Source organism: Dromiciops gliroides, chromosome 2 (assembly GCF_019393635.1).
Source record: "Dromiciops gliroides isolate mDroGli1 chromosome 2, mDroGli1.pri, whole genome shotgun sequence".
NCBI classification, from domain to species: Eukaryota; Metazoa; Chordata; class Mammalia; order Microbiotheria; family Microbiotheriidae; genus Dromiciops; species Dromiciops gliroides.
In genome coordinates this window covers 245,878,085-245,890,241 of record NC_057862.1, presented here as the reverse complement: position 1 = coordinate 245,890,241, position 12,157 = coordinate 245,878,085, and the positions used below count along the sequence as shown (strand labels likewise).

The following is a 12,157-nucleotide window of genomic DNA, read 5'->3' as shown; positions in this document are numbered from 1 at the left end:
TGTGAGAAGAAGATAGAAATAGTATCAGGCCCTGTATTTGGCATTTCTAGTTGCTTACTAGACTTCATACATATACTCTGTAAAAATATCAGTTGTCTATACATGTCAGAAATAGTTATTTTTAAATAAAAAAGAAACATTTAAAAGAAAAGTAACAGAGACATTAGTAGGACTTCTAAATTTTTATCTCACTTAGAGTTATATTCTTAATGTGTTCGTTATATGCTAAAATATGCTAGGTGGCACAGTGAGAGAGTACTGGGCTGGGAATCAGGAAGACCTCAATTAAAATCCAGCCCCAAACACTAACTAGCTGTGTGACCCTCAGTTTCTTCATCTATAAAATGATCTGGAGAAGGAAATGGCAAACCATTCCAGTATCTTTGCCAAGAAAACCCTAAATGGGGTCACAGAGTCAGACATAAGTGAAATGACTAAACAACAAAATAAATTCATAGTACTAATTGGAAACATAAAAATGACTACCTAATTCTCTCATACTTTGGTGTCATTAAGAGCAAAAGTGTATCAGTATTCCTAGATTACAATTTTAGACTCCTTGTCTGAATCTTAATAATGAATAAATGCATAAATTTCCCAGGGCAGGTTAGATAAGTATGTCTTTTGGTTAAACTTTTTAATTTAATGGTGGCAGAGCAACTCTATTGGCTGTCTGGTGAAGTCTGTGAACCCTTTCTCAGAATAATACTTTTAAATGTATAAAAGAAAATACACAGGATTACCAAAGACACCATTATACTGAAATGCAGTTATCACAATATTAAAACTTCTTTGTCTAAACTTAGTACTATGAATTGTTTTTGTTTTGATTGGTCTTGTTAGTAACTTTACTATTTTTAGGATTAGGCTAATAAAAAAACATGAATCAAATTTTTAGTGCTTCCATTACTGCATAGGACTTAACAAACATGAGATCTGTGTTTTTTCTTGGTATTTTAAAGATATTCTTTATTCATTTAAAAATATAAACAATAATATCTATGTTGATGTGACATGATCAAAGCTTCAAAAGAAACCAGAGGTCAGTGTTTTGAATTCAGTTATGTATATTCATTTTTCTTTCACCATGACACTGTTGGTTAAAATTGTGTTCTTTGAGATAGCTTTATCAGTTCTTTTAGTCTTCATTCTCAATTACTTATAAATTTTATTAGGACATTTACATTTTCATTTTAAACTATCAAAATTTGTCAGTATGTCTGCATGAGAGAGAATGCTAAAGAGAGCTTCTTGACTCTGACAATATACTTCATTGAAAACATTTTTAGATTTGGGCATAAGGAACAGGGATACCTACCTCTTCCTAGCTTTCCTGGAATGAAGAGGACCCTACAGGGAAAGATAAAACCAAAAGTTATTCTTGACTTTGACACTGTCTGACTACAAGTTTTCTGCCATGCATGAACAATAGCAGCAATCTGTCACCAATGCAGAGTTAGATTTTTATAGTAAGATTCACTTACAACATAAAGTTCCTCCTTTTACTTTAGTCTTTGTAGTTTTTTTAATCACATTCTCTCTTGCATGCATACATACATGTGTGTGCATGCGCGCGCGCACACACACACACACACACAGAGTCCTGTGATAAAATCTTTGCTGATGTTGTGAAAAAAGTAACAAACTCAAAGCTTCCTGTGGAACTATACATACTTCTCTACAGTTTTATAGAAATGAAGATATATCATAAAATTCTCACACCTAATTCCTTCTGTGTGTGTTTACTAATATGATAGACTTGTGTGAGATAATATAAATCTTACCCCAATCATTCATCTTTTCTCATCTCCTTCTCCCAACTTATATACAGTATATTGACCAGCTTATAAGATTAAGCCAGATTCTTTCTATTGTTCTCTGGCTTTGGAATCTGTAAGGACCAAATTTAGTCCTGTCAGTGGGTGAGACAGAATAATTCAGTTATCTTGGGCTTACCTTCGTTTTGGAAGCCCAAGTAAAAAACAAAGCTTTAGTCAAATAAACAGCCAAAATTCAAGCTTGGAATGATGAGGTCCTGTTGTATATGTGTATAGATTAGTTCCAGTTCATCATAATTCTAGGCTTGAACTATAACTATTTGGTAGCCTAGAAGGCTTTTAAATGTTGAGTTTTGAAAATAATTATAAATCTATTTTTGTTTAGTGTGTAATATAAATACGTATTTTTTTCCTGAAATACATGTATTTTTGTTGCTTTTTTTTTTTCCAGATAAAGGAGGCAGCTGACATTATTCAAAAGTTACACTTAATTGCCCAGGAATTACCCTTTGATAGGTAAATTTACTTTTCAGGACCTAATATGGATATAAGAACTTTTGTTGTAAACTATAATTTTGCCTTTGTGATTGTTAAAAATTGAGTAACAGTATTTTAAGATTTCTTATTAACTTAAGTAATATAAAGAATTAATTGTTATTTGAGGTTTTTATGCCTCGGCGTGCACTGGCCTGGGGCTCCGCAAACCACACGGTGCTCGACCCCCTGGTTGTAGCCCTTGCCAGGGCTCTGGCACCTCATGTCATCACCACTCACTGATGCCTACATGGGCCTGGCAAAATTATAATGATTGGAAGCCTAGTGAGGGCAGTCATGTGACTATCAGAGTTGCCATCCCATTGGCTGGGGTTATGTGGGGGTGTTTCTAGGTTTGAGGGAGGAGAATTGGGCATTCTAGGTGGAAGCTGGAAAGCCACAGGCGTTCTGCTGCGTATTTTCAGCTGATTCCTGGGCGGTGGTATTTTTTCAGGTATTATAATTTCCCTTTCCCCATTTTATTTCCTTTCCCTTGATCCTACTGATCCTGTTTGTGGTTTTTTAAAAGTTCGTTCTTGTTAAAATAAATCTTGTTCTGTTTTGAGGGAGGCTGCCAGTCTCCTTCCTTGCCTCAATATTGCGGCGAGCCGCTTAGCTAGCACTCCCCGATTAAAAATTGGTCCCCACAGTAACTAGGTAAGTTTTTAAAAAAATATCCTCTGGAATATTTAAAAGATAAAATTGACCTATATTTAAGTGTTAATTATACTTTGTGGTTTCCTAGACCTTTTGGTCTTCATTCTTTTCTTTCTGATTTTATCTCTTTTGATACCAAAGGGTGTCCATGTGTAACACAAAGAAAGAGAACTTAATTCAGTCAATTTCTGAACAAAATGAAGAGTTTGTTTGGCTTTATTGTTATCTCTTATTTCCTCAGTGCCATAGATAATTGAGAATTGACTGAAATTTTGATGATAGAAAGTGTTTGTTCTGTAAATATTTAATTTTTCCATACTTAACATTTAGTGATGTACTAATATGTGTTATTTTGGTTTGTTTTACAGATTTTCCGAAGTAAAATCAAAAATAGCAAGTAAGTGAAAGATATTACTGTTTATAATTTTAAAATGAATAAAGGTTATCTAATAACAATCTACTTAGAAACAAAATTTTAGACCTGGAAGAGACATTATAGATCATCTAATCCAGCTCCCTTGTTTTACAGTTGAGGAAAAGAGGCCTTCAGTTGACACAGTCTAAAGCCTAGTCTCTAGACTCCCAGGCCAGTACTTTTTACCCTACATCATGCAGCTCATCCTAGCAAGTCAAAGCATTTGAAAAGTTCTGACTCACTATATTTCTGAGTTGGCTTCTGTCTTATTGCTTGACTTTAACAGAGGGCCAATCCTGGATTTCTGGGATACCATGTATTAATAATGCATTATAACCTGGGTCCCTATTTGATTGGACCATTATTTTAGTTCTAACGGATTAAAAGAAGAATGAAACCACATGCTTGCCCCTAGGCTGGAAACAACTGAGAAACAATCCTGATAATCAGGGTCTGCTTTTGATAAGTATTGTTTCTTAGATCAGTCCAATGCCAAGCCCTGTCAAGCTAGTTTAGCCAGACTTAAACTAACTTCAAGAATATTATTTATTAAATTCACCACATAATGGACTCTAAATTAGTTATAATAATAGAATAAATTCAAGCTCAGCAATGCATTTTCTAAAATGCAGTACTTAGAACTAGATAGGATATTATAGAACTGATATAGTATCTTTCTGGTTACTGTATTTCTTTCAGTTCAGCTCAAGATAATACATATTTTGACTCCCACATAGAAAAATTGTTTATTCATATTGAGCTTGAAGTTCTCTAAATTTTTTATTTTCATAAATATCTGAGCATATCTTTTCCTATAATATATGTATGCAGTTCATTTTTTTAACCTCAGTATGGTACTTTTTCATCTATTTCTATTAAATTTTATGTAGTGCAGAGTGGTAAAGTACTTGGAGTCAAATGAAACCTATTTTCCAATCCTGCCTCTCTTTTATTAGCTCTGTAGTCATTAATAAGTCACTTAGTGTCTCTGAGTCTCAGTTTATCCCTCTATAAAATAATGATACCTGCCTTATAGGGTCCTGGCAAAGAAAAAGTGAAATAATGTATGTAGCTTACTTTGTAAATCAAAAGGTGCTATTTAATTGTCAGCTGCATAGGTTTAGAGCAGATAGAAAGGAGAGAACAAGCCTTTATGAAAGCAGCCACTGCGTGCTTAACAAACATCATTTCATTTGATCCTTTCAATGATTCTGGGAGGTAGAAGCTTTTAGAATCTCCATTTTACAATGGAGGAAACTTGAGGCAGACAAAAGTTAAGTAATTGGCAAGGGTCATACATCTAGTAAACATCAGAACAGGATGTGAACTCAGGTCTTTCTACTTCTGCCCAGTGTTCTATGTACTGCACCACCAGCTGTCTCCCTTTAAGTCTGTCATTGTAGCACATTAGGCAGTCTCTTAGCTTTGTGTTATCCACAGATTTGATTAGCATTTCATGCATGTCTTCTTTCCAAACTCGTACAGAACATAATCAAAAGGAAAGCATTCTGTCAGGATAATAGAGATCTTTTTCTGGGTTCACTTTAAATCAGCAACCATTTTTAAAGAGCCTGTTTGTTATGTGCAAAGCACTGTGGTTACAAAGATAGATACCAGTCAACATAGTCTCTGATTTTTAAGGAGTAAGATATAGTAGTGGTGGTGGTGGTAGTGGTGGCAGCAGAGAATATGTATAGAAATAACTAATATTAGATGAGCATATTGTGGGAATTTATTTTGGGGACCCTGCCTTTGGGCTGAGATTAAAAAGCCTTAGGCCCTCAGGGGTTTTTTTCTGTGTAAGAGGGGCTGGTGCCCCTCCCCCCTTGCTTCAGTTGAGCTGAAAAGCCCAGCTCCCTATGCACTGAGGGGAACTGCCCCGGAGATCCCAGGCTTGTCCTGCCAGGCCCTAGCTCAGCACGTGCAGAGGTCCCAGGCACGCAGCAGCGGGCACGGGCCCCTCGAGCCCTGCCGGGTGCAGCTCTAGTGCAGCCGGCGGATTAGCTTGGCGTGTGTGGGGGCGCAGGGAGCCCGAGGTTTGAGGGAAGAGAAGGAACATATATACAGGGGAGAAGACAGTGAAAGGGGAGGCTGGAAAATTAAGAAAGGAAGGGAGGACAGACAGAGCAGGGATGCTGGAGCACTAGGACAATGGAAGATTAAGAGGCTTCCTAATCATTTGCTTATCAATTTGGGAGCAGTGTGGAGAAATTTTTAAATGGCCCATATTAAATTAATAGCAGTCAGATAGCCAGCCAGTCAAAAGTCCCGAGATTAGTCCTCCAGTAAGATTAGGCCCCCAGTCCCATTAGTTCCCCCCATATCAGTTAAAAATAATTCTTACATTTGAATGGCGACCGCGGCCGGACTTACGGCCCAAATTATAATTTTTCTAAACTTAAAATTTTTCATATAATTATAATTTTTCATATAAGTACCATTATATAATTTTTTCAGATTAGGACAAGTTATTAATTTTTTTTACACAATATAATAATTCAAAAGAGAGGTCCAAGGTAATTGCTATGGGAGATTTGAGAGGGGAGCAGAGAAAGAAGATAATTACAGGAAGGGAATGCATGGAGAAAGGAACAAATGAGTATAGATAGGAAGAAAATGGAGAACAGTTTAGTTTTGTTGAAAAGATAAACCAGAGCCATTGTTAAAGGGCCTTAAGTTGTGTTTTCAGGAGTTTGTATCTTATTTTATAGTGACTGTTAGAGTTCACATACTTTTTGCAAAGAGGGATTGTCCCATTCTTTGTATGCCCAGCACCTGCCACAATACCCAGCCTGTTAGGAGGCACTTATTAAATGCTTGTTAAAATTGACTGTTCTAGAAACCAGCTGAAGGTTTTTGAATTTAGGAATCAACACACATTAGGTCCATTATTCAGGCAGTGGTTTGAAGGATAAATTAGAGAAGGGAGAGAGTAGTGGGAAGACCAGTGAGGAGATTATTGAGTTAGTCTAGGTGAGAAGAGATTAGACTGGTTTTGGTGTTAATGAAAAGAAATGTGTTAGAGATTATTATGAAGGTAGAATCAATCAGAATTTGCTAACTGATTAGATGTGGGAAATGAATAGGAGGGAAGAGCCAAAAATAATACTGAGATTAAAGGTTTCACATTATCAATTGAAATAGAAGGCTAGAGAGAAAGGCAAGCTTTGCAGGAAAAATAGTGATTCACCTTTGGCTTCTTGAGATTAAAATTCTTGTGGGACATGCAGATGGAGATACTCAGTAGCCATTTGGAAGTATGGGACTAGAAATTTGGGATAGAGGTATAGATTTGAAAATAAGCTGTATAGAGATAATAATTGAAGCCATGACAGTAGGTAAAGACCATCAAGGTAGAAAGAGAGTAGAAAAGGACCAAAGACAAAATTTTGTATAATACTCACATCTTTGGGGCAGGAAGGTGAGATGGGGAAAGAACATTCTGAAGGGAAAGGGAGTTTCTAATAATAAATGTTTCCTTCTCATTCTCAGTTACTTTTATCCACATCCTCCTGTAATTCCTCCACAGGTGATTTATTCAGTGTGCTGGAAGCCCTCTTCATATTACATGGCTACCAGTGACTCTCTGTCAGTTATCTCACACTCTCCCTACATGATTGCTCTGACTCCTTCTCTGGTCATACATCTCTCTGATGATATTCTTCATTCTATTTCTTTGCAGTTCTTCATTGGTAATATGCTGCGGCTTACTAACACCTACCATGTGCTTCTCCACTGCTTTTTGGGTACCCTACAACTTTAGTTCTTCAGAAATTGTAGTGTCCCATGATTTATAGCCATGTGGCATCTGATACTCAAGAATGATCTGTGCTGTCATTGATTTGTGAGTTTTCTACATTGATATAGGCAGTAGCACATCCTGTGCGAATGTTTTTTTCCCATCATCTCAAGGCTACCAGCTGAGCATTCTGGCTACCCACCTATTATCCTTTACTCTATTGGGGTTTTTTTGGTGGGGCAATGAGGGTTAAGTGACTTGCTCAGGGTTACACAGCTAGTAAGTATCAGGTGTCTGAGACCAGATTTGAACTCAGGTCTTCCTGAATCCAGGGCCAGTGCTTTATCCACTGCGCCACCTAGCTGCCCCCTTTTTTCTTTTTTTAAAAAATTTATTCATTTATTTGGCATTTTCCCCAAGTTACACGTTAAAAACAAATTTTTTCACATTGATTTTTTAAAACTTTGTGTTCTAAATTTTCTTCCTTCCTCCCTCCCCGCCCCTCCCTAAGAAACCAAGCAATTCAATATAAATTATACATGTGCAGTCATATAAAACATCTCCATTAGTCAGGTTGTGAAAGAAAACAGGCAAAATAACTTTATAAAGAGGAACTAACAAAAAAAATTTCAGTTTGTATTCAGATATCATCAGTTCTTTCTCTGTAGATAGATTGCATTTTTCATAAGTTCTTCTGATAACATCCTGCTCATCATTTCTTTCACAATTACTTTTGCTAACTGTATTACCCTCCATCCTGTTCCCTCCCCTTGATATTTACTCTATTTTATATCTTCTTTCACCCTATCCCTCCTCAAAAGTGTTTTGCTTACAGGGCAGCTAGGTGGCGCAGTGGATAAAGCACTGGCCTTGGATTCAGGAGGACCTGAGTTCAAATCCGGCCTCAGACACTTGACACTTAAGTCACTTAACCCCCATTGCCCTACAAAACAAAAACAAAAAAACCCCCGGTGTTTTGCTTTTAACTGCCCCCTCCCCCAATCTGTCCTCCTTCACCTCTCCTCCCTTATCCCTTTCCCCTCCAACTTTTCCACAGGGTAAAATATATTATACCCACTTGAGTGTGTATGTTATTCCTTCTTTGAGCCAGTTCTGATGAGAGTAAGGCTCACTCACTCTGCTGCTCCTTCCCCATCTTCCCCTCCACTCCATCAGCTTTTTCTTGTGTGTTTTTTTTTTTTAATGTGAGCTACTTTACCCTATTCTACTTCTCCCTTTCCTTTTCTTCCAGTGCATTCCTCTTACCCCTTAACTTTATTTTATTTTATTTTATTTTTTTGGTGGGGCAATGAGGGTTAAGTGACTTGCCCAGTGTCATACAGCTAGTGTCAAGTGTCTGAGGTCAGATATGAACTCAGGTCCTCCTGAATCCAGGACCAGTGCTTTATCCACTGTACCACCTAGCTGCCCCCCCCCCCCAATAACATTATTTTAAAGATATCATCATGGTTCAGCTGGGTGACACAGTGGACAAAGCACCAGCCCTAGACCCAGGAGACCCTGAGCCCAAATCCAGCCCCAGACATAAGCCACCCCACCCTGCCTGCCTCACAAAAAAAAAAGGATAAAAATGAAACACTTTACAGATATCATCCTTTCATATTCAATTCACACCAGTGCCCTCTGTGTAAGTATATTTCTTTCAGCTACCCTAATACACAATATACGAGTTAAAAGTATCATCTTCCCATGTAGGAATGTAAATAGTTTAACCTTTTAACATCCCTCATGATTCTTTTTCTGTTTACCTTTTTATGCTTCTCTAGGGTCATCTTGTATTTGAAAGTCAGATTTTCTATTCAGTTCAGGTCTTTTCATCAGGAATGCTTGTAAGTCCTCTTTTTTATTGAAGTCCCATTTTTCCCCTTGAAAGATTTTACTCAGTTTTCCTGGGGAGGTGATTCCTGGTTGTAATCCCAGTTCCTTTGCCCTCTGGAATATCATATTCCATACCCTCCAGTCCTTTAATGTAGAAGCTGCTAGATCTTGTGTTATCCTGACTGTAGTTCCAAAGTACTTGAATTGTTTCTTTCTAGCTGCTTACAGTATTTTCTCCTTGACCTGGTAGCTCTTGAATTTGGCTGTAATATTCCTGGAAGTTTTCATTTTGGGATCTCTTTCAGGAGGTGATTGATGGATTCTTTCAATTTCTATTTTACCTTCTATTTCTAGACTATCAGGGCAAGTTTCCCTGACAGTTTTTTGGAAGATGATGTCTAAGCTCTTTTTTTATCATGGTTTTCAGGTAGTCCAGTGATTTTTAAATTATCCCTCCTGGATCTGTTTTCCAGGTCAGCTGTTTTTCCAAGGTGATATTTCATATTGCCCTCTATTTTTTATTCATTTGGATTTGCTTTATTGTGTCTTGATTTCTCATAAAGTCCATAGCTTCCATTTGCTCTATCCTAATTCTTAAGCAGTGATTTTCTTCAGAGAGCTTCTGTACCTCCTTTTCCATTTGGACAATTTGGCTTTTCAAGCTGTTGACTTTTTTCTTTCATGACCCTCTTGCATCACTCTCATTTCTTTTTACGTTTTTTCCTTTACCTCTTTTACTTTTCCCTCTACCTCTCTTACTTTATCTTCACAGTCCTTTTTGAGTCCTTCCATGGCCTGAGACCAATTCATATTTTTCTTGGAAGCTTTGGATATAGGAACTTTGACTTTGTTATTATTTTCTTCTGAGGGTATATTTTGATCTACCTTGTAACCAAAGAAACTTTCAGTGGTCCTTTGCTTTCTCTGCCTGCTCTTCTTGCTTGCCTATTTATTGGCTTTTAATTCCTTCTTAACTTGGAGCCCTGCTTTCAGGATGCACTGTCACAAGCTTCAGGGGGTCCCAGGTGGTATGATTTAAGGAGAGGCTTGTTCTCAGCCTGCCTGGCCTATAAGTAACCATGGGCCTGCTTGCTCTTTGACCTGGAACCAGAAATCTGATTGAAATCTGATTCTCTGTGATCTGCAAGCTTGGTGTGCTTGTATCCCTCTCCCACTGGGCCGCTGCCACTCAAGTCTGCTTCCTGAGCAACACAGCAGCTCTCCACCTCTGCTCCAGCAGAGACCCCTACTATTTCCCCCCAGCCAACTGCTGGACCCCCTCACCGTTTCAGACTGAAACGCTGAGTTTCAGAATTAGCTACTGAAGCTGATGATGCCGAGGCTCTAAAGGTGCAGCCTGCCTGGGGCTGGATCTGCACCATGTGCTGTGTTCCTCTCCCACCCTGATACAGCAGACCTTCCCTGCCACCCTTTTTAAGCCGTCTTTGGCTGGAAAAAGATCTCACTCTGTTCTTTTCTGGTTCTGCTGCTTTAAGAATTGTCTTATGACATTTTTTTTGAAGGTATGTGGATGGATCCTGTTTGGACCTCTGAAAGTTACAGCCTTTCCTCCACCACCTTGGTTTCAACCCCCCCTCCCCCCCTCCGTGGCCTATCCTTTATTCTTGCCACATGACCGACTCATCTTCTCTTCCTATCATACAATTTCTTGATGATATCCTTTACTCCTGTTCTTCCAAGTTTCTCATTGGCTCTGTGTTGCTGCCTGCCCTCCCCCAAAATACACTTTTCTATGGCTTTCTCTATGATATTCATCTTTGAGTATCATATTTTTTGGAGGCAGTGTGCTCCATATAGCGCAACACTAGTAATATATTAGTAATGAAAAGATGGGCCTTTGCTTTCATCAAAGTTTGGGATCAGTAAAAGAACTTTTCCAATTCTGGACAGTAAAACAGTCTGTTCTCATGGGCCTAACTTGTCTATGTCCATCTGTACTATGTATCTCATATATACTGTTGAACAAACTCTATATAGTGTCCATCCAAATACATGTTGAAATCTAGATAGTAAACATCTATTTGTTCTTTTATGTATGGATAGACAGATCACATTCCTTGTGTCATCCATAGACAGTAACATCTTGGAGGTTCTCATTTTCTTGATTTGGACTTTGCGATGATATTTTCCCACAAATGCCTTTGGCAAGAATACTTCCTGACTTATGTCTTACTATATACATTATCAGCAGACCATAGAAAAATACTTATTTGCTTTTAAATTTTTCAAGGTTATCTTTTTTGATTTTAACACATCCTTTTGTTAGAGGAGTACCTTTTAAGTTCGCATTTTGTTCTATTGAATAAATTACTTTTTTTGTATCAACAAACAAAAAACCTAATGGATTTCTCTCTTCTTTACGTTTTTCAGACAGTTTAAAGACAGTCTGCTATTGAATATCATCCAGGAAAAGATGCCATGTTCCTTTCATCATATATTGATGTGTGTAGATTTTTTTTTTTAATCCAGACCTGTGATTTAATATCCTTACTTATCCAGGGGTCCAGTTTCCTGTTAGCCATGTATGTTGTATTATCTCAGTTCTGAAGATTATTCTCCTTTGTAAAGAACACAACTAAAATTGGAGTTAGTTCCTTCCCACAATTATCCATTACAGTTTTTGTATACATTACAAGCAAGGGTACTATCTTTTTTTTTTCTCTTAATTCTGACATGAGCAAAACAAACAAACACAAAATCCTCTTTTATTTCCAGCCACAGCTTCTCTAACTCTTTTGTTACAGAACTATAATACTTTTTTGTATTCATTCTCCATTGCTTACCCTGGATTCTGTCATTTGTTCATTTTCTTTCTGAGTCTGAGCTTGTTCATTAACTCCCTTTCAGCTACATTGGTGTGTTTAAGCAGCTTTCCCCTTTTTTCCACAGAATTTTTTTATTGTGTTATTTGAGTTTCATTTTTGATAATTTCTCAGTGCTCCTATGCTGCTTTCCCTTTTATTTAAAGTGTGAGACCATTCATCCCTACCTTGGACCTCTAAAAATTTGCCATTCCAGACTACACATCTGACCATGAATATTTGGTTTTCCTTGCCTAAAACTGACTTCTATGATAATGTGGTCACCACCTGGCAAAGTTCCTGTCATTTCAGTGTCACCAAGCAGTTCATCTTTGTGCAGCATCAGGTCCAAAATAATAGTTCTATTTGTTGC

The 12,157-nt window shown here is 37.6% G+C and overlaps 1 protein-coding gene across 1 annotated transcript in view; it reads left to right on the top strand.

Moving 5' to 3' along the window:
- EXOC5 (exocyst complex component 5) overlaps positions 1-12,157 on the top strand; it is a 63,655-nt gene that overhangs the window by 33,407 nt on the left and 18,091 nt on the right. Inside the window, exons 5-6 of the mRNA XM_043985464.1 lie at positions 2,230-2,294; positions 3,338-3,366. Coding sequence (XP_043841399.1) covers positions 2,230-2,294; positions 3,338-3,366 — 94 coding nt within the window. The remainder of the gene's footprint in view (positions 1-2,229; positions 2,295-3,337; positions 3,367-12,157) is intronic.